The 27991-nt window shown below is 41.9% G+C and overlaps 1 protein-coding gene across 1 annotated transcript in view; it reads left to right on the forward strand.

The window, feature by feature from the left end:
• Positions 1 to 27991, forward strand: part of PTPRG (protein tyrosine phosphatase receptor type G) — a 375249-nt gene that overhangs the window by 224740 nt on the left and 122518 nt on the right. The window contains exon 5 of the mRNA XM_088528261.1: positions 21550 to 21645. Within this exon, the coding sequence (XP_088384387.1) occupies positions 21550 to 21645 (96 nt within the window). The remainder of the gene's footprint in view (positions 1 to 21549; positions 21646 to 27991) is intronic.

The following is a 27991-nucleotide window of genomic DNA, read 5'->3' on the forward strand; positions in this document are numbered from 1 at the left end:
TACTTTAAAGGGCATCCCTTCCAGTTCTGGAGAGGTAAGATTCCTTACTCTTGTAATTAGGGCTTTCCTTAGGGAATGGTGCTGAAGTTTTCACAACTGATATTGATGGCAGCTACCAGTGAGAGGAGAAAGGCTCAGGACACAAGGCTCAGAGCCTGGGGTGGGTTTTTCTTTTGCCCCTGGACTTGAATGACTTTAAAGCAAGATGCATCATGTTCAGGGTCCGAACCGAGAGCCGTGCTGGGCTTGGTAACTCGTTAATCACCCCCACGGCCTTGCAATGCCCACGTATTTGTGGGTGTCATGATGTTCCCCATGTCTCAACCCCGTTATAGACGCTTGCGGTGCAGTAGGATGGTCAGCGTCTCACAGATTTGGTCCTTGCTGTGTTGTTGTTTGGTATTGCGGGAAATTAATTTCACATGTTATCATTTACCTAAAGTTGTTAAATGTTAACCCACCTTTAAAAAAAAAAAAGAAAAAAGCTCATTTTTTTTTTGCAATAACATGATTCAGATGTAATGGCTGTTACATTAAGTGTGTCTTATAAAAAGGTCCCTTCCTGAGCTACAGTACCCATAAATATTAGTTTTATTTTTATAAGTTGTTGCTTTTGCAGAAGCAGAGTAGCTGTAATCATAAAAATGTTTAATAAGAAATGCTTTCTCAGATGTTGTTTATATGGTTAAACATTTAAAAAAGCATTTTCCATTTCCTGAATAGCCCTTAATATTAAATATAAGTTCAAAGCTATTGTTTTTCTATGGTTTGTGGATTTTTGCAAAATGACTCTGAGCAGCATGGATTTTTTTTTCCCCTCCAAACTGCTGAGCATCTCTGAGCGTTGAAGAATGAAAATAGTTCATTCTCAAAATTTAAGAAGCTCTCAGCATCTCCTCTCTCAGCAAGCAGTTTTAATAAAGAGGCAGCCAAGTGGAATCAAGGCAGTTTCCAAACATGAGCTTGCTGTTCATAATTGGTAACTGCTCTGAGTCCCCCTGACTCACCATTGCAGTTTGAAAATTGTATTTTCCTGTCTTTCCTCTTGTTCCGTACCTGTGAAAAAGGCACAAGAATAATAGGGTGATTCAGGCTGCCTTGTGCTAAATATGGGGAGCAAAATGTGGAAGTTTGTGGACAGTTGAGGGCTTTAGGTGCTTTTATCCGGGGGTTTTGGTGGGAGTGAGCGGCTTGAAACGCAGGCACATGGAATCCCTGTCACCGTTCCAGCTCATTCCCCAGGCTGAGGGTCTTGGCACCTTTCCGATGCACTTCGATAGGCATAAAAAGCTGTGAGCGTCGCCTCGCGATGCTCCGGGAGCGGAGCGCAAACCCATTAAATGATTTGTGACCCCTTCAGTAGCACTTCTTCCTGCTCAAGAGTTACCCAGGACTGGAGAAGCCTTTTAAGTGTAGCAAACTAGAGAGTGGTTAGGGGCGAGCGTGGTAAACTCTGCCGTTCCCATCTAGTCCCAGGGTGCTTTCTGTGTGCTGCTGTATAAAAGCAAAAGATCTGACTGAAACCGCTGCCAAACAAATTACGTGCTACCTGGTGCTGTGAGTGCGATCATTTTTCACCTTATGCAGAGAGAGAAGAAAATCTATTTTTAAAAGTTTTGCTCAGAGTGTGGGAACTGTTTATTCTGGAGTCCGCATTAAAAGAGGTTAAAAAAAAAAAAAAAAGGTCATCAGCGAGGAACTTATCCCTTGATGACCAGAAGGCATAGTGAAACTGCAAAACTCATTTCCATTGTCTGATTCTATAAAAATTGTGATGGCGAATATGGAAAAACACAATATATTCCTTCATTAGGCTTCCATATTTATTTTGTATAATAGACAGAAAAAAAATAGATGTGTCTCTAGCGGTTTCCTTTAACCATGTTGTTATTGATTTAAATATATACACAAACGTATATGTAGAACTATATATAGGCAATACATTCTTGCTTTAGAGGGTTTTGTTTCACACACTGCCGCTTTCAATTAACGCTATTTCCATCAAAGGCAGGTTATATTTCTTGAATAATACCTTTAATGAAAATCTTTATTTTTAACGCCTTGCACAAAGCATCTAGGTAGTTGTTCCGAGTAAGGGATGCGATGAGAACCAAATCATTTGTCTAGTTAGCAAACGCGATAAAGACTGAAAAGGAGCCTGGGTTTGAATTTTGCAGGATCACATTGAAGAGACAGTGGAAATGAGTTTAGCAGTTTGTGCCTGTGTTTGTGCCAGGCACAGTAAATACCTCCCTTGCCCTCAGACACGTGCCCTGTTGTAGCAGCGGGGACCCACCTCGAGGGCCTTTTCCAGCACAGATCTGGCTGCAAGTCCTTGGGAAAGGAGAGGTCCCCAACGTGCTCTGGGATGGGAGACTGACTCTTAAAATGAATGAGCACTCAGTGCAGGTATAAGAGCACTAGGGTCATATACCATAACCGGCCATGAAAAAGGCTACAGTATTGATCTCCAAATGTCTTTTAGATGATGCCATGGCTACAGCATGTTGTAAATGAGATGATATGGAAAGGTTTTACATATTCCAGCTGTGGAGCTCTTATGGGACAGCAGGGAAATGCGAGTTTGCACAAATAGATCAAGGTGTTAGAGCTGGATCCAGTTTCAGCAGAGACTTGTTCTGTGGAAGACACCATGTTAGGGGAAGGTGGTTCAATCCTGAACCAGAAGAACTTTGTAAAACTATGCCCTAAAATGGGCAATCCACTCCAGAATAGCAGATTATCTTCACTCCAGATGTGGCACATTGGAAGAAGTCCAATGTAGAAGCTTTTGTTTGCTAAAATAATGTGTATTACATTTCAGTTTGGAGACTTTGCAATTTAGGAAGAAGTTTCCCAGATGGAAAGTTGCGAATTATTTATGCAGTGTTTATCTCGGGGTTTACTTCCCATCACAGCCAATTAAGGCTATTTCATTTCATTAAAACTAACATTTTCACTTTGGGGAAATCACTTATCTAAGGAAAATGTTGAAGTATCCACTAAAAAGCTTGGAAGCATCCATCAATCATATAATTCAGGTTTTTTCTGACAGGAAAAAAGTGTGCCTCTACTAGGGCTTGCAAATTGCTTCATAATTAATTGAAATTTAACAAGGTAATGTTTTCAGCCTTCGTGATTAGTAGGAAATGATGAGCATCGGAAATGGTGTCCTATGGCCTGAGTCCTGCGGTCTCTGGACAAGTCCTGACTACTGTTGTCTGTCTGGGTAAAGCACAAAGTGAGCCCTTGCTCCCGCTGAATTGTCTAAGGTTTTTTTTTGCATGAGCAAAGCCTAAGGTTGGGGTTGACAAAACCAGGCAGGATTGTGAATAAACCTGGCTGCTGGGTATGTAACTCCGCATTTAAATCTGCTGTGGTTGCGTGGCAGCTCCTGTCCTTGTTCTTGTGCCCATCTCTGAGTGTGACTTGCGCGAAGTGCCCCGTTCTGCCTCTGTGACAGGCAAGATGTTAAACTGAGAGGTCGTATTATGATTAATTTTGGAACAGTTTTCTAGTTGAGATAGCGCCAGGTCTCAGCGAGGTTTGGGCAGATTAGATTAGGTGCTCTTGTGGAGACCTGCTCTCGGCGCAGAGCGCGAGTCCCGGGGGAAGAGGGCAGGGGAGCCAGAGCCTCTTGCTGTCGCTTGACAACTTCATTTCAATTCTTGGTCTTGCTAAGTGTCGTGCCTAGAAAACCCAGATTCTGGGAGCTGAGAAGTTAAGGTCTGGTCAAACGAATAAATCCCTGCCTGTCATGGCTTTTAAGAAAGCCTTGAATCGCAAGGATGCCGGCCTGTAAAATATTTGGAGTGGTTTCACTTGTATTTTCCCAGCACAACAGGTATATACCGCTTTATCTCATCTGCGATTAGCTCCAAATGATACAATATACTGCAGCGAGTGTTAGGGATGGCTCTTTGTGGAGTCTGGATCAACAGCATCGCAGTAAGGATGTTAAAATATTGATTGGTTCCTGTGGCAGGCAGGATTCCCGTATTATCCCCGTACTCTCTGGGGACAGCGTTAACCAAGGCCTTCAGAAGTCGCTCAAGACTACTTTGCACGTAGCTAAAATTTCTCAGAGTTTTACAAGGAGGTTCCAGCTGTCTGACAATCAAGTTATTGTAATTTCATGCGTTTAAAGGGAAATAAACATTGTTTTTCACAGCATCCTGCTGAAAAAGAATTTATTGTTTCCCTAAGCTTGTGGGCGTATGCATGTGTTTGTTTATGTGGAAGCCCTGAATCTTTTAAAACCATATGCACATAGCTACAATTTCTTGGTGTGCTGCGACAAAATTCTGCATGTGATAAAGAGGATCTAACAGTGGGTGAAATTTCTTTATATCACGGATTTAGTAAAATGCCTGACATTATTACTGTGGAGGAAAGTTCATCCGTATTTATGCCTCGTTGCTGTTGACATGGAAAAGAGCAAGATGATAGTGATTATGAGCTGTGCGGTGGAAGTCGGCGCGGATGGGTTGTTACATTATGCATTAGGTATTTTTTAAACCATCTTCCCCTAAAAATGTTTTATGTGCCCAGGTAGGTCAAACAAATCCGATGCAGGCAGTAATGCTTGCTCCCCTTTTTTAAAATTTTGAATTTAATTAATTATTTAATTTATTTTTGTTTCTTTTTATCTGAGTTGAAAATACTGTGAAGTCCAGTGGTCTGCTGCACTGATTTCTGCTGTCGTAGCGTGTTTTGGCCCAGATTCCCTATCTGTAGGGTTGGACACTGTTCAAATACCAAAGGAGGAAGCGATCCCTGGTCCGAGCGTTTCGCAAATAGGTAGATTCAAGCTGAGCTCTGGCTGTTTATTCACAGCATCCAACATTGAAGGTCTGACCTGTTGTCTGGCACAGCACAGCACTGTTTTAACACAAGTTTTATATGAGTATGTGGGGAAAAGGGATATGTAAGTGTTCCAATTAAGACAGCCTAGTTAAGCCTGTGGATTGTGCTCTGTTACTCTGCCTATAATTTATTGCGTTCATCTGGCACTTGTCAGGCTGCACTGGTCAAATGTTTTACATTCTGGAAAGGTAATTTAATAGGGGCAAGAATAAGGGTCCATGAACACTCTTGCATGTGTCTAGCAGATTAAATTTGGTATTGCATAGTAAAACTAGTGTAATTTTGTGTGGGGAGCCTGTTAGGGTTACTGGCTTTTAAACATCACCAGGTTGAAGTGTGGCTTTCTGAGGAACGACCTGTAAGGACAGAAATCCTAGCTCTAAAACCTCATAGTTTGTGTCCAGACATAGAAATAATAAAATCACTGTATTTCAGTGATTCATAGAGGACATATCTTTCCTTACGCTTACGCTTGCAATTAATGAGGGTTCGGGAAGACCGTTCCAGTCCCCTTCCAGCAGCTTGCCAAGCACAGCTGGTCTCAGCCTCATGTCAAGGCACAACAGCTCCAGAGACTCCATAATGCTCTAAAAGGTATTTTCCAATTTACTGAATCCAAACTAATGTCAGGGTGGGAGGACACTAGGAGCTGTTGCTTCTGTTTTTTTCTGAAGACCTAACCCGTGGAAACTACATATAATATCGGTGTGTCGAAGGAGATCTTTGACAGGTGGAGGTTGCGGACCAAAGTCAAGCCCAGGACCCGTGGTTACATCATGCTGGAGGAGCGTGCTCTTGGATGGACGTATCCCTCCAGCTCTGTAGTGGTCATTGAAGAAGTATTTACGATTGAACCTTGCACACAGAGACACTTTTTCCAGTGTTTCTTCAAACTTTTTTTTCACATAACAGGGCTTAGCAGAAGCACAGCCCCCAGCTTTATTTAGTATTCAGGCAGGATTCAATTGTCAGTGAGATACTAATGGGAATTTATCACACACTGAACTTAAAGTGACATATATATATGTTAAAATGCTGCGTTTTATTGCACACCTAAAAATACTTCACTGTCCTTACTTTTTAAGCTTTTTTATGTAAAGTCCTCGATCACTGCTTAAAATCTGGCACTTCTATATTAATCTTTCTCTTTTTTAATGTAACTTTCTCTAACGAGGAAGAAAGTACAATGGAAATTTTTGATCACCAAGTTATCGAATCATTCATCTTATTTTCGTTCGTCATTCAAAGCCATATTAAGTATAGGAACGTTTCATAATGCACTGTCAAGTGATGATGAAACTACTTGATATTAAGAGTTAGGTAGTCATCTGCTACAAATTGGTGTTATTGCAGTGATTTTTAATTTTTGCTTTCTTGATATACGGAGATGGCTTCTTGTAGGTGTTATTGGCTGCTACTGTTGAAATGAAGCTGGGACACTAAGGGAGCTAGCGTGAAGAAAAGACAACATGACATGGGTTGCTTTGGAGAGTTTGTCATCTCTAAAAGATTTTGAATGTTCCTGAAAGGTAAAATTATGTCAGCACCAGTAAACAAGTATTTTCATGCCATTTGCTTCCATCTTTTTGCTGTTGGCTGTGAAAAGGCAGCCTTCTCCCCTGTGGAGCTGTGTGCTGAATTTCTGTATTCACAGACCTCTGGAGACCAGGGAATGCAAATCTCTTTTCCCCAGGTTGTTTTATTAGCAATAAGTAATAAGCAAGCAGGCGGAGTTTAGAAAAAATATCTTCAGGGAGTATGAATAGAGGCCAATGTTTTATATGAAAAAGAGCCCTTCATTTTTCTGATATTCCAGAGCTTCACATGTCACATAAAAGCAGGTTAATCTGAAAACCACCTCTCTCTCTCATGCCTTGGTTTGCTGGCGTGAGTCTGGATCAAATATGTTCGCTGTTCGCTTTATCTTTGTGCTCAGCAGTTCTTCCCTGACATGACAGAGGCCACTCTGGAGGCACAGACCATTTATTCCTTGCCTGTTAATCCATGGGATTTATGGCATTTGCAGAAGTTCCCCCTCCGTGTTCTTCCCAGTTATTCTTCTGTAGGCGTGTTTTGCTTAGACAGCCTTCCCTGTGAATCTCAGTACTAATTTTGCTCCTAAGGAACCTGTGCTAATGTCTGGAGGAATAAATTTGCATACCTTGTCTATTAGAGCAAGTGGGAGGAGATACCCCCCTAATTTTCTTAGGAGTTGTCTTTGAAGTCCAGGTTGCTGGTGAGAAAAAAATGACCTATTCCTCATCCACACAGGGACAAAAAGGGAATATAAGATATTTATCACTATCTTTGTAACATTTCTGAGAGATTTAACAGTCTCCAGAATTGTTCATTTCTTAAGAGCTATGTGCTATTAAACTGAGGCATTATTTAGCAATTGGTGCTGTCTCAAGAGGATAATTACTCAGAAGTATCTATTTGAAAATTCATCTACTGCTAGTTGTATAAATGTCTACAGTGCCTGAAGTATTTAACTACTAAGAGACTTTCTGATTAAAGTTACCATATTACAATATTTAACAGAATGGTGGATTTCCATTAATATCATGTGTGTGCCTAGATCTGAGCGCTGGTATTTCCTAAGTGACTCATGGGAATTTGCCGCTCAGCACCTACTGATGTCAGTTCTGCCAAGGAAATGAGAATAGGCAGGTAGGTGGTGTGTGCTGGTGCATGCCGAGGTGCAGGAGGGAACGCAGGACGAGCAGCAGGTCAGGAGAGCCCGTCCTTATCTACGTGGCGCACGGCTGCCTTCCGAGGGGCCACCCGGCCACCGAGACGGTGGCTCCCGGGGCTGGATGTGGTGCCGAGTGCTTGGTGACGGACAGGGAGTCTTCTCCATCCTGGTGAAATTAATAGGATCTCTCTCCTTTACTTGGTCACTTAATTGCAAAAAAAAGAAAAAAATTTTGCGGATGTGGAATCTTAGAGAACTCGAGCAAGCAGTCAGGATTTGATGGAATTGGTCTGTGCGCTCTCAAGTTATTACAGGAGACTGACGCACCGTATGCAGACACGCACACCAAGCAGGATTGGGTAAGTCTCATTTCCTGGTTTAACAAGTTTTTTTTAAAAAGGCTCCCAAGTACAGACATAAAGTAATAAACATTAAATTAGCTTGTGCCACTCAAGGAGGAGTTCTGGGAGTCCTCATGGAGAGCTCTCTGAAAATAGGAGCTCAGTGGCCATCAATAGTACAAAGGTAAATAGGGAGATTAGAAATTACTAGGAAATGAATAAGAACAGCAGGAAAAATAATTACTCCATGGTTCGTATGACTGCAGTTCTCATTATCCAACCTAAAAAAAAGTTTTGTATGTCCCAAAACAATAAAGAGAAGGTTTCTAAGAACCTTCAGTGGCGTGAAATACTTTCCATGAGATGAGAAACTAAATAGTCGTATGTGTTATCTCAGCTCGACAAAGGTGATACAGGGCAGATACAACAAAGGTCTGTGAAATCACAAAATTCAATAGAGGAGGGTATTCTTTATGCTTCGTGATACACGAACTAAGGCTGAGCCAAAGCAGACAAGAGGGGCACATCGAACGCCATGCAATGCGTAGCTGAAGCGAGGAAGCCCTCGCTGTGTGATGTTGAAGCAGCCAGCAGTAAATACAGGTTGGAAAGAGGACTTGACAGTCGCAGGGGATGGATAAGCCAATTACAGGATGGTCCTTGTGCAGCTTTCAGCTCGGAAAGCCATCCCAAGCTTGCCAGAAGCTGCGATGGAATGGCCAAGGGGACAGCTGCTGCTTGTCCACGTCCACACGTGCTGTTGGCTGTTTGCTTTGTAGTCGTGTTTGGTGCATGAGACAGGATACAGAGCTGAGATACATCTGTGGCTGGTCCAGCTGTGCTGATGAGGGCCCTCCAGAGCTGAGTTAAAGCGGCCGTGAGTATCGGAGGGCATCCAAGGCGACACTGTTCTAGGGAAGGCAGCTGTGTAGATCTGTTGAGAAAGTGCAGGAAAAGGAGGCAGATCGAGGTAGTCTAAAAACGTTGTAGGTCCAACATTCCTCTGCAAGGAATGGGCTTCAGTAGGAGGAAAGGGAGTTGGGAACTAGCAGATCGAAAGTGGTGTTTTGTAAATCAGCGGATGTAATTAACGGAGCCAGCCATGCCATCCATCGCCCTTGGCTGGCAGTCGTTAGAAAGGAAGCTCTTGGGAGCAGAAGGGCCAGATGATGCATTGATGAAAGGAAGGGGATAAAATACTCTAGTTGCTATTTCACCATCTCGGGATCCCACAATACCAGCAGGCCAACCCTGGAGCAGCTGGGTGTTGTGAGGGGACGGTTGTGCACCTGAACAGCTTTGACCCCCTCGGAACAGATGGAAACTACGACACCCTCCACTGATTTCAGCCACATCCTCAACAACCCTTTGAGGTGAGAGATATGGAGGCTTGCTGTCTTGTCTTTGCTTGTCCTTTTTTCTGCCCATCTTACTTTTTCTTCCGATCTCTTTCCTCCTCTGTTCAATGCACATCAGGTGCAGTGAGCCCAGACAACACTTTCTTTCCCAGCACAGCTGTGATACTGTGACCAGTGAGTCAGGGAAAAGCTGTGCCCTGTGCCACCTGATATAAGCTTACCAGGTGTCAGAGTGGCTGATAACAACCACCGCTTTGCCTGTATTTCCCAGTAAAGAAGTTGCAAGTACCTATCGTAGAAGCTGCTTTATCTGTCTGCTTTCTTTCTGCTTTACATTTTGCCATTTGTAGAAATTAGGGCCAGACTCCAGAAGTAGCTCTAGATTATCTCACCTGCTTTTCAAATGAATACTTGTCATCACATTTAATGACTGCTTGATGATTTCCCTTAAAAAAAAGAAAAAAAAAAAAGAAAGAAAAAAAAGTTCCCTAAAAGAGATGGGGAAGAGGTGGTGGCACTGAAAGACTTAGTTGTTTATATTTGAAATTCTTTTGCTATTTTTCTGTACTGTTCACAGCTCTATTCTGTATCTTTAATAAAAGGTTATGAGGATGTTTGAATCATTAGCGCTGTCGTGGAGCTGAGCAGGCTGGGGCTGTGCACGCAGTGCAAACCAAGTTTGACTGCTCGGTATTACATAAGACAGGGTCATGTTAACACCTTAGCCTATGACTCTGCTTACTCCCTTTTATTAGCGTGAGCGAGCCAAGATGTTGGATACTTCCCCTCTCGATTCACAGATTCTGTGCTGCTGAAGGGCAAAACGAGGCTCTGGGTCACTGGTGAGTAGTGTAATCTGAACAGGGCAGTTCAACTCCCTCAAGCTCAAGCAGATGACATTACAGCTGTTGGATTCAGGTTGCATTTGCCCCCTTTTCTCTACAGCAATGAGAACACGATGCATGCTTTTATCAAGTGAAAATGGGGATTATTGAGTAAACACAGGACTTTTGTATCTAGGGCTGTAATTACCAGCCTGTAATATTTATGCCGTAGACTGACCTGGAAGACTTCTCTTATTAGAGCGTTAACATAAGATGCTGACAGCCTTAGGAGTGCGTGAGACGAGGGATGCAGGGGAAGGAACGGTGGCACGCGAGGCTAGAGCATGAAGCAAGGCAGGGTGAAAGCAGAAAGCTAAGAAAGAGCTTGCAGAGGATGCGACCAGAGAGCAGGCCCCAGTCCCCCGCCACGCACCGAGGCCGCTTCCCCAGATGTCAGTGTAGGAATTGGGACGTGAGGTCTTGACCTAATCTAAGGGAGAAAATCCTGGGCTCGGATTGAGGCCTTCTGCGTGTGCCCCACACGGCTCTGCTCTCGTTCATGGAGAGAGGAGGACCCCGCTGTGGCACAGCAGCCAAATAGCGACGGTCCCTGCGGCGGTGAAGAAATTGTCTACCCTAAAACTGGACTGTCTGGAATGGGCTCTGGCCGTACTCTGTAAGGTGATCAGGCTTTGATCAAAGGTAAATGGTGAGACCACCGTTTGCCCCATATTTTTAATTAAATGTTAATATATAGAAGTTAACTTTAAAATTCTCTGTGAAATCCTTTTCCGGGTTTAGTCTCCTTTCAGTGCAGGAGTGCAGCAAATGCTCATCTTCTTTTAAACCTTTACTACAATAGTAGGAAATTTTAAAATTTAAATTGAGGCTTTATCTTTAATTCTGTTTTTGAGCCCTGGTATATTTTAAACAGGTGCTGTTTTATTTGAACAATCTGTTTGGCAATACCTTGCTGACCAAAACTGAGATTTATGCGAGTCGTGTTACCTCGGATTTGTGATTCATAATAGTTCTTGTTTTAAAAAAAGTTAAAGAAATAAAACTTCTACAGAACATAGGCTGTAAACAGACCCTTAAGTGAATCAATGATTTGTAAGTTAATATTTGAGTTTTTAACTTCAGTGCTACACTTAGATTTCAGGCTTCCTGATTCAAAGCTTACTTTATATTCTGAAGGAGTGCAATTGTTTGCTGTAATCTCAGGAGAAGATAAGCATGACATCTGGTTCACACCTGTGGTTTTAGGGATAAGAGCATAGCTGCTTTATGCATTATTCAGGGCATTGTTGAAACTGGAAAGAATTTGACTCTTTGAGACCCTTTGTCCCTCGCTTTTTATACTTGCTTAAAGTAAACATGAAATATAGGAGCCTTCTCTCGGTGGAGTATTTATTCCCACTTATGCCTACTGCTCTAAGGGAAATTAGTTATGCAGGTTGATATCAGATTTATGATAAGACTTGACTTGTGCAACTCTCCTTTTTCAAAGGCACTATTGAGCATTTCGTGCTGTGCCAGAACAACTCCGGGAGAGGCGAACGTAAGCGTAACACGACTGTGTGTGTTTATAACCCTGGTTATACCCTCCCTGCCCAGTGTGCCCCGGCCTCGCAGGGCACGTGCTCCGTGGTGGGCGAGACGGGCAGGGCTGCTCCGTGTTGCAGCGTTCCTGGTTCCAGCTTGCGGATGCAGGTGCTTCCCAACCATCCCAGTGGTGGAGGTAGCAGTTGCATGGGCAAGGGTTGTTTTGGTTGGGCTTTTCTAGAGCAAAAATACCCCGTGGTCTGGAGAAAAGCCAACAGTGTATTGGTTTCAAAGGTACAGAAGAATAATTTTGATGTTTTGCAAGGGGCAGGTACAGAATCTGTTTGCACATGGTTGTGCAGATGTGACAGCGGACAAGAGTTTCGCTTAAGAAGTCCCACCACATGCACCAGCCGACGCAGCTCAGGTGGGAGTGAAGTTTAGCAGCTGTCTAAACTGGAGCTCAGTAACTACAAATCTAGGTTTATTTTCAAGTGAAATCACTGTCAAAGAGCACAATGCGTTTGAGTGCTGTCTCCATGAAAAGCTCAGCTTTTTTATGTCCTTATTTTGTCTTCAAAAATCTGTTAAAGAAAAGTTGGCAGACTTCTTAACACTGCAGTTCAGATGTGTGGAGGCTTTGCTTTCCAACCAGAAGAAACAGTCCAAGGGTAAAGAAGGTTGTGCAGTACACCAGAAAACGAGGGCCTGAAGGCCGCAATGTATTCCGTGCAAGATTTTCCAAAGGACTAAGGACATGGGGGAGACATGGGTATTTGGGGTATTTCCATTTAAGGGGACCTTATAGGAGCCTGGTTTTCACAAAGGATGTGGGTTCTCACTCTTCCTATATTAAATCTTTTTGAGAAACATGATGTTGAATTCTTGCATTAAGCACTCATGTTGGAAAGATCTTTCTCCTGGTAGAACTGGGAGCGTGTGGCAGAGTGAGCCTGGTACCTGCGGCACAGGGCTGGCCTCCTTTCCTCCCCAGTAATCTACACATTTGGAGACATCCTCGTGTTGCTTTATCATAGGAAATCTGTAAATCTGCCCTTGGGATTGCTGTGCTGCCTTAGCTATATGTGTGTCCTGCAAAATATGGGAAAGCCCATGTTGTTTTTGCCCGGAGTTAGGAAGCTCTCCAAGCAAGATCTTCTCAGGGGCTGGTTCTGCTGTAGGTGCCTTTGCAGTTCCCAGTTCATAAACAAAAATAGCTCTGCAAGTGCATTGCCCGGGGGATTTCCCATCCCCTCCGAGATACGAATGGCCTTTCGCCCAGCAAAATGCTTCCAAAGCCGTGCCCCATCTGCTTTGAGTTCAGAGATGCAACAAAATTATCTTAAAATTTGTTCTGAGGCATTTTTAAGATCATTAAACCGCATAGAAGAGCCTGCCTGTTTCCCTTAAAAAAAAAAAAAAGGCAAAAAGGCAAAGAGAACAAATAAACCACACAAGATGTTCAGAAATTCGCAGTACAAAAAGAATAATCTGTGCTAAGATGTGAGCTCTCTGAGGAATGAATGCTTACGCTAGCGCGTCTTTGAAGTGACTGGTATATGAAATTGTATTAATCACACATGCTAGGAAGAGTGTGCTTTCAAGGGGGCTACTTCTGAAGTGCAGCTCCTTTCCTTGCTCCCTTTGCTCCTCGCGTTGTGCAGTACTGTTTCTGCTGGGAATCCCAGCTTTTCTGCCCCTTCTAGCAGTGCTTCTTGATCTTTAAGAAAGCAAATGGGGTCTTTAAAGACATGCTGAAATATGTACAGTTTGGATATTTCAGAGCTGCAAACTCTTCCTTTGGTAGTTTAGTCCTTCTTATAGGAAGACTATGAGAAACAGCTGAAGAGGCAGATCAGTAACAGTTGCTTCTGGATTGGGTTCAGAGCTGTTGTCAGTCCATCTAGCTAATTTTTAGTTGCTGCAGCATTTGGTGCTTAGCCACTTCCTAAATTGCCTGTTTCAGTTTTTCACCCTGCCAGCAGCTAAGTGCTGGTTCTAATTTGGACATTTGGACAGTTTTAGAAAACAAATCTTGTCTCTCACTGCAATGGGAGTCTCAGCATGGCATGTGCTTGCCATCTCTTTTGAATATGCTGCATTCATATTGTACTTAGATGAAGCCCGTGTCACCAAGACACAGTAAATAAGCCAAAAAGACAAAATCCGAGTATCGGAGCTATAGACAGCTAAGACCCTTTTGGTCTCCAGGAGCCTGGGAAGATGCCCTTAGGGTATGTGGATGAAGCTTCTTGTGTGTCTGCACTGAGCTCCCATGGCATCAGTTCTACACCAAATAGAAATTATTTACAAGTTGGTAGTGATGGTAAGATGCCTTGTGGGGTCTGCCTGAGTTCCTCAAGTGACCCTCCTTTACTGTCGTGTTAAACAAATGAACACGAACCCCAAGCTTTTCTTTCTGATATCACTCCGAGATGGTAGGTTATGATAGTGGTGGGTTTTAATTTATTTTTGTTGTTGTTTTCAGGAAGAAATGAGACCCAGAAATGGGAAGGGATTTATCCAAGATAGCAGAAATGTAGTGGTCTAGAAAAATAAGCATTTTGTCCAAGAGGCATTCTAGTCCAAGGACTAGATGTTTCTTTCTCTCAAGTTATCAAAAGGCCTAGTTTCTAAGAAATACTGCTGTTTGCACCCCTAAACTAGCTTAACATGTTATTTGTCTCTGATTTTATGGACTTTGCATCTTCAAGGCTTTTTTCCCAAACCTGGAAGTGACAGCCACAGTGATTTTAAATCACAGTGCAACTGGTCCTTCTGGAACCACATGAGTCCAAACCCTTTGACTTTAAGCAAAATATCAACTACCAGAAGCTTTGTAAGGGAAGTAAAAGAATTAGCAATCCTGAGCGGTGTAGTCTTTTGTACTTTTCTAATTTTCCCTCTTTCCTATCTTTGTTCTCTTCTACCTCTTTGGCATGTGGTTCACATCCGTTTTTTTGCAGCCTGACTGACCATCCTGTTCTACAGTTACTGCACACGTTTCTAGGAGAACTCCCTAAATTTCCTAGTCTAAGAAGATACTGTGGTGAACCAGGACGTGCACGTGTAGTTGCCACGGGATCAAGATATTTAAACATTTTGTAGAAGGAGAGAAGGCAGAAAGGGTTCAAAAAAGTCTAGTACCGCTTGTGCCTAGGTTGGTACATTGTTAGTATTAGTATTTCCCATGTCTGGAAGGAGGTCAAATGTACAAAACAGCATTTTTAGCAAGGAAAAAGAGCAGAAACACGAGACACTGCATGCTTAGGTGATAACCACAGCCCCATAAATCAGGGGTCTTGCGTTTGTGAAAGAGAAGACTTACTGCTGTTTCTTGTTGGCTTTGAATGATTTATAACATTTTACTTGTGGCAGAGTGTTGCAATCTATGTTGTCATGGAAATTCTATTGAATTTATAGTTCCATTTATCCAAAACGATTTTCCAGACTTCATTTCATGGTGAATCATTTGGCTGTTATTCGGCGTACAAAGCAATTGCAAAAAAGTTTCGTGTTATGGAAAGCATAAACACTGAAACCGTTATTTTCATATTATGGAAATACAAGTGAATGCAACATACAGCTTTATAGCATCAAATGTGCCTTCCTTGTTTAATGACTGAGTGTATGTACACAAGAGTGGATCTTCTTGGTTGGGATAGAAGCAGGCCTAGGGGATATTTATTTGTGGAAGTAGAAATGAGGACAGACTCTGCCTTGCTGAGATACTTCTCTTTTATCATTCAGGACTTAACATTCGAGTTCTAAGTGAACCAGCCCTGGTCCAGTAGCACATTTAAGCACATGGCAATTGGATGAGCTTGGTGTCACCTCCCTGCACTATGACAGGGCCAGGCACAGGGTTATGGTTACACGTGCAGGACCTACCCAACCCTTCCCAGGCGAAAAGACTCTTAAATCATTTAGTCTTGACTTTATAATACAGACATACCTCCTCTGCTTGTAGATAATGAATCAATAATTCATACTTACTATTAAAAAGATTAAAGATGTGTTTATCGTACTTGTAAGGCATACAAGTGTCTAAACTGAGTTAAATGCTGTTGTTTCACTTCTCTGATCTTTGTTCTTCCTGTTGTTTCAGCTCCCTTAGCTTTTTCAGCTTTGCATTACTGTTCATTATCAAGTCGTAGCTACTTTAGGGCAAAGACGTTGTCTGACTCCGTGTTTTGCAATTTGCCCAGCGCACTTTTAGGTGCTGTAAAATACTAAGTGATGACATTCAAAATGCGTCTCTTTACCTGCCTAACTATAGTTAAAAATTCACTGATGAATAATAGACTAGGCAGGAAAAACATGCCATTATCTGCTCCTGTTCAACTTTATCTTTTAAAAAGAATGCCGTATACTCTGTTTTATTACTTCAAGCTCTACAAGGAGAACTTGAAAACATCACGATTCACTCCTCCACCCGCTTTTCTAAGCAGATACAGAATATGTTATAAATGATAAGGGCTTTATTTATTTATTTATTTTTAAGAGAGTATAATGAGAAGTCAAACATCAGATTTGATTACCCCAATATAGACATCATGCTCTGCTAAACCCCCTGACTGCAGGACAGTTGCTCTGGATTTTCAGTGCTGCAGTACAGATTACATTATGCCTGTAGATAATTTTTATTCCACTGAAATAGATCACATCATCCAGTTTGCTAGAAATCTATGCACATATTTAAAGCAGAAGGAAGTTACATACGGGCTTTCAATTAGAAAAGAACATCATGTATGATTCATAATCTTAGCACAATTTGTTTTTGTGTAAGAGATTTTAAAATCAACTGTAAAAGTAGTTAAGAATAATTTATTTTTAAAATATAAGCAGCAAGAGGTACTATTAAAGAATTAGTATATTCAGCGATTAACTCCATCTTTTAAAGCAACCATTTCAAAAATTTTGCTTCACCCCTCGGCACAGGTTTGCAGTCTACCTGCTATGCCTCTGTGTTTTGCTCTTCTGAAAATACTCCGAGTCTCAAAAGCAGCACATAATAAGCCACATAACTGTTGCCTCTGCCTCTTGCTGTCTGATTCATCAAAAAATTGGCTGGCCTATAAACTTTTTTTTAAAAAAAAAAACTTTAAATTGCATGGTAGTCCTTGGATTGCTGGGAAGGAAATGAGCGGAAAGCTAATTCTGATGATCTTTTCCCTGCCACCAGCATTCCTGATGCTATTGAATATTCTGTACTCCACATCTGTGAGAGCACAATAAGCCTTTGTTCATTTTTTAATCTGAAGAGAAATCTGTTGTCGGAGGTTGCACAGGGTGATAGCAGCCCAATTTAAAAGTCTTAATTATTTATTTTTAAAATACTTGGCATCTGACAATGGAAAATGTCCTTGCTCGGTTCCCAGTCTCTTAGGATTGCTTTGAACTCGCTCGCGTCTTCTGGGATCCATCAAATGCTCATTGTGGCTTTTCTCTCATAAGCACTGAATGAGGTTAGCTGTGATAGTCTCCATTAGATACAAACTTTCCGTCTTTGTAGGAGGGTAATAAGAGCAAAGTTGTCGTGCGTGGGAATGGCGATTTCTGTCTGATCCAAGCAAAGGAGACCCATCCAAACGGAGAGCGCAGAGCCACGTGTTTGCTGTGCAACGTGCGGAGGAGAAGTCGCCCATTTGAAGCAGGCTCAGCTTTGGCAACTCAATGGCTTTTCTTAAAGAGGATTTAGCACTCGGGGGCAGTTCTGCTTAATAAAGTCAGAGCTGATTCCCAGTGTGCAGTATTTCTGAGTAATTTTCATGTACACTGTTTGGGTGGTCTGTTCTTAAAATATTGGGATGTGGCAGTCCGCTTTTGATTCAAAAATCCTCATTTTGCCTGGTTTGTGGAGTGGTTGGAAGAGGGCTGTTGAAAGGGTAGGTGGACCGCAACAAGGAGGAAACTGCCCCGTGGCTTGGTGGAGAGAGAGACGTAGCTGGTGGGAACACGGAGGTGAAGATGCTCCAGGCCAAGGGGTTATTCCGTTCTTAGATGTATGCGGTGCCTTCATTCGTGTGAGAGTTTAATTACTGTCACCTGGGAAATGGCCTGAAATGACTGGAGGTTGGACCAGTTGGGCACTGGATTTTTCTGGACACAAGAGAATAGAAAACATGATGTCATTTTTTAGGGAGACTGGCAATTATCTCCTGGGCCGGGTGAGAGTTTTCTCTCTAATCCTCTGTTTTAAGAAACTTGTAACATTCTGAAGATTGTCCCCTTCGGTGAGATTTTTTCAGGCTTAATCTCTCCTGTACAGCAAATCTCTTTCAAGTTTCAGTGAAAACAATCCTGCTCTTCTACAGTGTTGAGGGTGTGAAAGCATAAAGTTTTTCCATTAGAAGAAAACTCTTGCCCTCTCTCTGCCTTGGTGAAGTTTGATGGCGGCAGTGCTATTCGTATAATTTTAGCATAAGAGTGAGTCCTCCTGCAAGAAAACTGCCTTCGTGTGGTCTGTGAAGTTTTTCTTTTGTTTTAGCCATATCACATTAGTGAAAATTTCAAGCTTCTTGGACACTGCATGTTTTAAATAATAGTTCTTTACAAGGTGCATGCAAGCGTCCCACTGTGTTGCATGTCTGAGGGTTAAGAAAGTTCATGTAAGCCCTTCCTGGCCTTGTTAGTTGTAACAGAGCTAGATGTGATAGACTCACAAATCCAGTATGTTGTGCAAGAGCAAACAGGGCTGTTGTGTCCCCTGGGAGCTCTGCCCGCGGGAAGGCTCTTTGGAGCAGTCAGCTCAGAGGCTGGAACGGAGCGTTCTGGCTGTGGACACTCAGTGACACGCTATAGCATTGGCACTGGGTCTAGCCAGCTTTTCCAAATCCTAAGGGATTCTGAGCCCTTAAATATATATATTTTATATATCTAATTTTGGAAAACAAGCTACTGTGAAATTGCCTGCAAAAACGTACAACACAACAATGCTTCTTGGCACTGAAACTGGGCCGTGGCAGCGTTCGGTTTGGATGCGCAGGCGTGGGTGATGCTCCATCGTGTTCTTCAGGATGACGTATCATAAAAAGATCCTAATTTTCGTTAGCCTTAAATGCCCTTTTCTTGCATTCTGTACTGCTGCTTTGTATGTAGCAGGCGCAGACAGTAGAAATCATTCATATGCAAAGTGTGCCTTATATTGTATATACTAATTATATAATACGGAGTAATAATGGAAATTTTCTGGTGTGTTTAGACCACTTAAGTATACAGTGAAATTAATTTTATGGTTAACTGTCTTATTCCTGATTTGTACATAAAGAACATTATGCCATCCATAGAAAATATTAAGTACCTACTGATAAATGCATACAAGATTATGTATATTAAGTATTAAAAGAAGGAAATGGCTTTAGATACACTACATTTTATTGTAAATTGTGGGAAAACAGATGATATTATATTAGGGGAGAGAATAGTATGTGATCACATAATTAGAAAATGGTCCTCATACTGATGCTCAGCAGCGTACAGGTGTGGTTTCATGAGCAGCCTGAACCATGGAGCTTTGTGAATGCAACTTTACCATCCTCTTAAAATTGTTTTTGCAATGTACACGTGTGCAAATTATATAATAGCAATTCCTGGGAGACTCTGCTCCTAAAATGTTCCTTCTAGCTATATGAACATATACAGAAGCTACTGTGTGACAGATGATGATAATTTTTCATATAAGACAGTTCCTTTTGACTTGATGGATGTGGAGAGAGGGACCACGCTCTTTGGAAAAACACCAGGGAGCAGTGGGAAAATGTTTCAGGGTGTATGGTAATCAAGGCAGAGTGTGGTTCTTGATTAGTCTCTGAAATTGCCCTGCTGAGATGTGGGATCTGGTTTAAGCACCTTTTTACTTTAGCCCTTTGCACTGCTATCCAGAAGTGTATTGTAAAAATTAATTTCCTTAAAAAGCTGTGAGCAAAAATGATCCGAAAAGGTTGTGGCATATACTGAACCTGCTTAGTGATACTTTCCTTCATAAGCTCCTAGGAGGACTACATACTGAAGTATTTCATATAGTATAACTCATTTTAGACTTTACTTTAAAGGAGAGTAAAATGCAATTTGCAAATATATTGTGAGCTTTTGTCTGCGTTGCTTACATTCAAGCTTAAGCAATTCCACCTGCAACAAACTGTTTCTGATATCTATGGAGACGGATGGAGGTTTCTCCATGCACATTTGTTCAAAGCATGAGCTGTCAGAACCTGGAGGCACCACCAACTTAGTGAGACATTGCCAGCATCTCGATGTGTGCTGTGAATACACTGGAAATAGAGAGGCCAGAACAGGGGGAGAAAATTGCTTTCCAATTTTATGAAGCTCGAGTGAGTGCCAGATGATTTTTTCATTTTTTTGTTAGCCATTTGGGGCATAGTCTCATTTTATCCTCCTGCTGAAAAAATGCCTACACCTCCAAAGAGACTGGTCTTCACCTTAGCTTTTTCTCCAGCTGCTGCTGCTTTAGTGGATGAGTAGCTACTTTGCCAGCCTTGCACATTGCAACTCATATTTACAGCCAGAAGCCTGGGAATCAGTAAGTATGACTAAGAGCGTATCTGTAGAAGATAAAAGCTGGTATCATGTCATTTGGTCACGTACAACATGACAGAATAGGGGAAAAGAAGCACCTGTGTTTGCCAGAGGGTCGGATTTGCAGTGCAGCACCATCTTGGAAAAGCACCAGCAGCCCCAAGCAACTTGCTGGGGCTGTGTTTAACTACGTGCTCTGTGGCTGCTTGCTATAACCTGGTAATGGCACGAAGAGCCTGAACGGGACCAGTAACGGTGACAGGCAGAGGAGGAGCAGAGGCCCAGTCTCGTGTTGGGCTGTTGCCACCACACACGTCTCTCCCTTTAGTATGTAGAGTACCCATACAATAAAATGTGGCAATCTGAAAAATATTTTATAGAGGCGGTTTTTGCATGGCGTAAGGTCACAAAGGAGAGTGGCAGCAGAGTTGGAGCAAGTGCTGGCAGCCGTGGAGGCCTGGGGTGTGTTTGGGGAAGGACTGGTTGGAGAGCGACCCACGTGCCGGCCTTGCCGCGAGCAGGCCGGGTTCAACCAGGGCCACAGATGCGACCAGGGCCGGGCAGGAAAATCAGAGCTGTGGTGGCCATGGCCCCTGCGGGCTGCCCTTGCTCGTGGTGGGTTTGTGCACTCATGCTGGCTCTACGTCAGGCTGCATGAAGGAAGGTGTCCCTCAGTCATCGTGGATTTATGTCACCTAGACATTTGCTGGTTTGGGGTAATCACTGCCCTCACCTGCTTTCACTTACGGTTTGCTTAACTGTTAGTATTTATTATTTGTCCTAAAATGGCATCCAAATGTCCAGTTATGTTTCTCTTGTGCTTTCTGCCAAGTGCTAAAGCTTTGGAAATAAAAGTCATGAAATTTAACGGAAGTCAGAGAGAAGCCTGACCCTAACTGATAGTCCTGAGTATCAGCAGCTCATGAAAATGCATTGCTACAGAGAAACACTTTTATCTTACAAATTGCTTTAGGAATAAAGGAATAACTCTAAACGTAAAAATCCTTTCTAAAAACCCTCTATATTTTTAAGATTAATCTGTTTACCACATTTAGCAGAGCAGGAGAGGATTCTGCAGTGAACAAAGAAATTAAGAGATCTGGGCAGAAAGCACAAAGTTTACCATCTGAGCAGCCTGGCTATACTGCTTATCCGCTGGTTTATCAAAATGCATCACATCGACTCCGTTCCCTGGTTACTGGCCCAGTAGGGTGGTCGTGCTATTAATCACAGTGCCAGTTAAACAATATTGTTCCGCAGAATTCCTTTATCTTGGGTGCATAACGTGGGCTCTACGTGTGGGCCTGTATGCAGTATCTCATTGCAAAGCTGTACGAATCAACAATTTATGTGATTTTTGTTGTTGTTCTTAATTTTTACAGATGCAGATTTACTTCTACAATCCGGATGACTTTGACAGTTTTGGAACAGCAGTTCTAGAAAACAGGGTAGTCGGAGCCATGGCTGTGTTTTTTCAAGTAAGTTGAACAGTGGCTATATACATAAAGCAGAGCGTTCATCAGGAAGCGCCTTTAATTCATTGAATTGTTGCAAGCTTAATGGATGCATCTGTTTTCTTGTTCACACCTGTCTAAAAGAAAGCTATTTCATATTGTCTATGCGTGATTTAAAATGTAAATAAGTGTATTTAGCAACTAAGAAAGAATTTGCATGAATTGTGCCGACTTTATAGCTCCTTTCCTGATGCAGATTGGCAAACACATTTATCATGGAACTTCTTTCAGTGCTGAAGTACGTTGCTCAGGTCCCAGGAATATTAACAAACCGCTGTAAACTGATTGTATTTAGAGAAAACTTAAAATTCCAACCTAGCCTGAGAGAAAATGAATCAATAAGTTGCATCAATCTTATCTATGGTGGCTTCTTCTCAAATTGGCATAGAAGCAAATTCTTGAGCAGACTGGGTTTCCAAATGAGTGCGTTTACGCATCCCCTTCTAAAATATGTATTGCGGGGAGCATGACCGTTGGCTCAGCTCGTTTGCCGGTTTGGCACGCTCGAGCGCGGCAGCGGCGCTGCCAGGACAAGGCCGGTGCGGGGCTCGCGTCTGCATCCGAAATGGAGCTTTCCCCTTCTGACTCGAGGGCGGATTGAGCGGAGCGAGTTGGAGCATCTCTGCACCCCTGCAAATGGAGAGCTGGAAGTAACTCCGGGCGCTGCTTTTGCAGGAGAGCAGGGCAAGGTGGGGAGGGGAGAGCGAGGGAAAATTTGGCTGCTCTGGTAGATTGACTTCGCCTTCGTTTTTGCTGTGGAACAGAATGTGGATCCAGATGAAAAGGAATATGCAACTACCCATATGTAAATACCTTCCTTTTCCTTACGATATTGGAGTGACAAGCCTGACTCTCTTGCTCAAATGAAATAAGGCTGTCTTTTTCTGTGTCACTGATTTTGATCAAATGCCTCAATAAGGAAAAAAAGATGGATCCTTGTATTGAATAAATTGCTGTAACGTTGCTGCCATCAGGCTAGGGCAGTAGGCACGTTAAATTCATTGTGGTTGAATTCGAAGCTCTTCTGTGGCGTTGCATGCCAGGATGAGGGTGGTGGAGCTCCGATAATGTGCAGTGGCTTACCAGGACGATTCCCTGGGTTTCTTAATCTTGATGTGCAGTGGGAAGGATTGGGCAAATTGAACTTGGCCCTGTGTGATAGAAGTTTAGGAATAAAACAGCCGCGGTCACTCGGTCTCGATCACGTGTGATTCATACAGTGATGAGGAGCTGACGTTGTGTCTGTAGTAAGTGTGCGCTGTCAGAGGGAGCGCGTGTTATGTCGTGGCGTAGGAGATGTGTAAGGTCATTCTGCATCTGGAATCGCTAAATCACCCAACTGTGCTGCACACAGGTCATGTGAAGCACTGCCCCATGTTGTACCATTTCTAGTTAGTATATGGCATTTCAAGGAAACTGTTTTTAGAGGATCTTAAAGTTTCAGTGTGACTTTTTTTGTATTCCCCACCTGCAAAGCCAGGTGCTGCGGTTACCACAAGCCCCACTTAGCGTGATTCTGAGGGACCCATTAAATTCACTAAAAATAATCTAAAATATTCTGTAGTGCTGTAGAAAGTCTTGGATTGTAAGAGATCTCAGGCTCTTTAAGCCCACAAATGAATATTGTGGTCCCATCAGGGAGGTGGAAATGTGTAGTTTTCATCATTTCTGGCCCTGCAGGCCACAAGATGTTAGGCTGGAAAGTCCAGATGATGGTGCAGGTGGGTTCCTCTGCTCCAGGAGGTGCAAAATCTGAAGCCATTGCCTATAAACAGTCCTTGAACTCACCCAGAGAATTGGGGGTAAGGTAATTCTTTGGCAAAGTGACCTAGTGACAGTCGTTTTCTAGTTGCAAGGAAATCTTTGTTTTGGTTTGGTTTTCCTTACCTCAGAAGTGAAGTTATATATCCGTGATGCTCCCTAAACTTCTCAGGTCCTGGGACTGTATCAAGGCTTCTTTATGGGTAGCTCTCCTGCAAGACGGGAAGCTGCTAGGGAAGGTCTGTGGAGACCTCGGTCCCTGTCCTGGAAGGACGTATGACAAATTCTGACCGGTGGAAATAAACTTATGGCCTTTAGCATGACAGCTGTGACTTTGACCCTCATCAGGGTTTTCCAGAGCTTGTCACCCAGACGCTGAGCAGGACAGCCTTGCAGTGAGTAGCTGTGGGCTGAAGCAAACTTGCATCCTCTGCAGAGATAAGAGACTTGGAAAGAGAGTATCCACAGCCCATGGGAATGACATCAACACATGGAGGCTCTGCAGGTTTGGCGGCAGAGAAACTAGGTTAAATATGAAGTTCCTATATGGAATGGAAAGAGCAACTTGTGATGTTATTGCTCTCAGGTTTAATGTAGACATTTAAAAATAAATTTGTGGGGTTTTTTTGTTCGTTTTTTTTTTTTTAGCTTAGGATTCTTAATGATGGTGATAAACTTTTGTGGATCCCTATGGTTTCTGTATGTGACTGCAGTGCCATTTTAGTTCCCTGTGCTGCATCTTGCATGATGGAGCCGCTGAAGCACAACTTGGAAAAAACCTTTCGGGAAAGTTGTGTTCAGAAACGCTCAGTGCCCTTTTAGCCTTGCTCCCCAGGGCACCGTGTGGGGAAGCTTTACCCTTGCTAGTATTTTGTGCAGCTAATTTATAAACTATCTTTTAAGACTCGCTCTGAGCAGCTTTTGAATGAAGCTGCATGTCCCTATTCACCTCTTTTGGTAGCTTTGACTATTGAAGTATTAATTTGATGCTCTGCTGTCTTGCACAGCTGTGGTCCCATCTGTAACTCACTTACCTGGAATGCAGCTTTAAAAAGTAGTAGGAATTATAGGACATAACATGTTTTAAAAATATAACAGGAAACTGAATTGTACATATTTTTCTACATAAATATTTTAAGAGAGAAATTACTGGATAGGATTCGCTGTTAAGTCAAGACTTATATTTTTCCTAACACACTAATGTTGGAATGACTGCAGTGGTACCACCCTGAGTGAATTTGTAGTCTGGCAGGTGTTTTTTGTTTGACTGATGTTCACAAATGTTCCTTTGAAAATCAGATTCTGCAGTGAGTGAACATCACACTGAGCTATATAATTATTGGCGAAACATTAAATAATTAAGAACCCTCTTTCCTCCATTTTAAATAATTTAACTTCGGCTATATAAGAATTTTCCATATTAAATTCGCTGTTTCAAGGGCAATTTCCAGGTGAAGCACCATGGTGCTGAGCTTGGCTCGCTGACGCACTTGGAACTTTGTTGTTGTTTGTGCCAGGGAAATCTGCGCTTTTCTCTTTGCTTGCCTTGCAAACTCTGTAGATAAATTTTGTCAACATATGTGACAAACTTTGTCTCCATATGCATGCAGACATGGGCATATGCATGCTGGCTGCAGGTTAGTCAATCTGACAAACACAGAAAATTTCTAGTTAAAAGGGGACACTAGTCCCCGTGTCCACCAGCACTCGGACCTGTGCATCTCTCTGTCTCTCAGCTCTTGTTTGTTTGCAGGGAGCTGCAGCCCTCTGTGCTCAGAGGCTGTTCAACCTGGTACATGTGCTGCGTTGTTGAAGCGATCTGTGGAAAAAAAATGGTGTTTTCTTAAAGCAGGGGTCTGTGTAGGAAATATTCAGTGTATTTCAAGAGGGAGAGGGAATTAAAGCATTAAAATAACATGGGCCAAGAAAATCTTCTTCTTTTACTTAAAGAAAACTCCATTTTTTATCAGCAAAAATCCAACTGTTTGGAGAAAAACAAAGTAATGTCAAAGATTTCCTTACTGAAAACTTTTTTCGGTAGGTGAAAACAGTATGGGTGTTTATGTCAATGTAAGGGCTATCTTCTGTATTTCAAAGTGAATCCTGTAGTGGTAGAAGATGTTTAACTTCGTATATCCATTACTTCCAGCCAGGATCATTCCTGTGGTCTGCAGAAAAGGTTTCCAGGTCTGCAGAAGTCCAACCCTGCCAGTGACAGGACCCACCGAGGGCTTTATGGTCTAATGGACCTCTCAGAAGGTGTCTGTGGCTGCAGGTTGACACCCACCAACCTGCTCCAATCAACCTTTAGGTCTGAATCCCGCAGGGAGCTTAAGTCTTGATTTAACCAGCCCTCATTTAAATAGCTCTGTGCATGTGCTTAATTTCAGCCTGCCTAAGGTTCAGCTCCTACTTAATGATATTCAGGCTCTGGGCTGTGGTTAATTGTCAGGTTGGGCTGGCTTGGAGCAAGCCAGCAGCGCAAGGCCCTGATCTCTTGCGGGTTCCTGAATCATCCATTCATATATATTCATGTAATACGTATTTACAAGTCACATTTAAAATGAATAGTTACTCGGATTAAATGCGTTCAGACATACTGCACAGTTCTGTTTTAACCATCTAGCAGTGTAATTCATTGCACACTTCACTACTTGCTTTATTAAAGCCAAAGTTAAATGTGTTCAAAACAAACATATTGCTTTTGCATTTGAAATATTCATCTTTCAAGTCTGCAGTAGATTCATTGCAGCAGAGAATGCTTCATTCCTTGATTACTGCTGTGAAAAGATACAATACTGATTCCCTAAGCTCTCATCAAGTACTCGATAGCTCAGAAATTCAGGAGGAGGCAATGGAATCCATGCGCCTACAGGAAGGACATATAAATCTATTTTATTATTTGCAAAGAAAACCATCAGTGATTAGTTACTGTATCTCAGGTACTCAAACAAATCATCTTTAAAGAAGTTAAAGTAAAAATGAATTTTAAAATAACTTTTAGCAATGCTTTCATCATTAAAATTATCTTCAGAATGATGCGTTGATAACTTGATCAATCATCAGTGTCAGGAGTACAGGGCTACATTTAAAGGTAACGGGGCACTTGGAGGCAAATGGACCACTAATGGCATATGTAGAAGTACGTAGGATAAAAATGCAGGTTTTTTCCAGGTCTTCTACTGGGGTGCCATTCTTACCCTGCCTTTCCAATATTACTGTTTTTTAAGACTGTTGAAAAGAATACTGTGAAATGTTTTTATGTGTCTGTGGTATTTCTGCCTAAATGTCTTTATATTTACTCCTCACTGATGTGTGCAGAGATTTGCTGTTTGGAGAAAGAAATGGTAATTGTGCCTTGCTTTTATAAGAATTTTTGGTAGTAGATCTTGGTGTGCTTCATGAAGCCAATCAATAACTCTTTTTGCATGTACTTAAATGAGCTAAGCGTGATATAAATCTGGGGAATTCTATCAAAACCTTTCAGTATCCAAATATGTGTTTTTATATGTGGTTCTCAAATAATAGAATTCAATTTTTAACTTCCCTAGAAGCCTTTCTTTTTTTCTTCCTTCTTTCTTGTCATCAACTGTTCTGTGGGTTTTCAATCAAAACCAAATAAATTCAGTGAATAACTGTTTTAAATATAGTTGCTCTTCAGAGAGCCATATCTGGTAGGAAATAAGGTTCCTCTGTCTCCTCCTCAGTTCCTGGCAATTCCTTAGTTCCACCACTCCCATAAAATGATGTTTTTTGAAAATCTGTCCAAACCTAGTTTAATTTTTGAAAACAAGAGCAAAGAGGTAGGTTTTTCTTAAAAGGCTCTTAATGACCACCTACATAAAGCATAATCAGTGCTTCAGTGTTTAGGCAATATCTTAAAGGTGATTTACAGTAGCTCGTATACCACATAGCATCATTAACATGCAGGGCATCATCCAGAGCCATTGAGAGGCTTTTCATTTATTTTAATAGACTTCAGATACGTGTAAAGACCTTAAAATTAAATTACAGTATTAATTCTTTTAATGGTTACATTGGAATCCATAGTATTTTATTAATAGTAGCTTATGAATAATAAAACTATTATTGATTGGCAGTATTATTTAGTGATTAGCACAGGTATTTATTTTTATCTTTATAACAAAAAAAAGTGCATGCTTAAACTACTTATTCAATGTCTTTGAAAAAAAAAATTGTAAAAGTGTGTATGTATTCTGTATTAATGCTCCATGCAACAGAACACAAGCGGAGCAATTTGAAATGTGCTCTTAATCACAAAGTAGATTCCTAGTATTTTTTAAATCATTGCAGTCATTTAAAACTATTAGCCCCTACTAATAAAAGCCAAACTATATCCTTTAAATAGTTGAAGAATAATAGAAAAATATAAAGTAGCTGCTCTAACATATAAATATTCTGCAGCAGAGAAGGATTTGTCTAAATTCCAGTAAATAAATAGAGGTAAAATTATTAGAAGACAGAGAAGAGAAAGAGAGACTGATTTTGCCCCATGGAGAGTTTGAAGTTATGAGCAATTCTTGAAGCA

This window comes from Tinamus guttatus, unplaced genomic scaffold (assembly GCF_059628265.1).
Source record: "Tinamus guttatus ecotype Peru unplaced genomic scaffold, ASM5962826v1 Tinamus_guttatus_pri_ptg000307l, whole genome shotgun sequence".
In the NCBI taxonomy this organism is placed as follows: Eukaryota; Metazoa; Chordata; class Aves; order Tinamiformes; family Tinamidae; genus Tinamus; species Tinamus guttatus.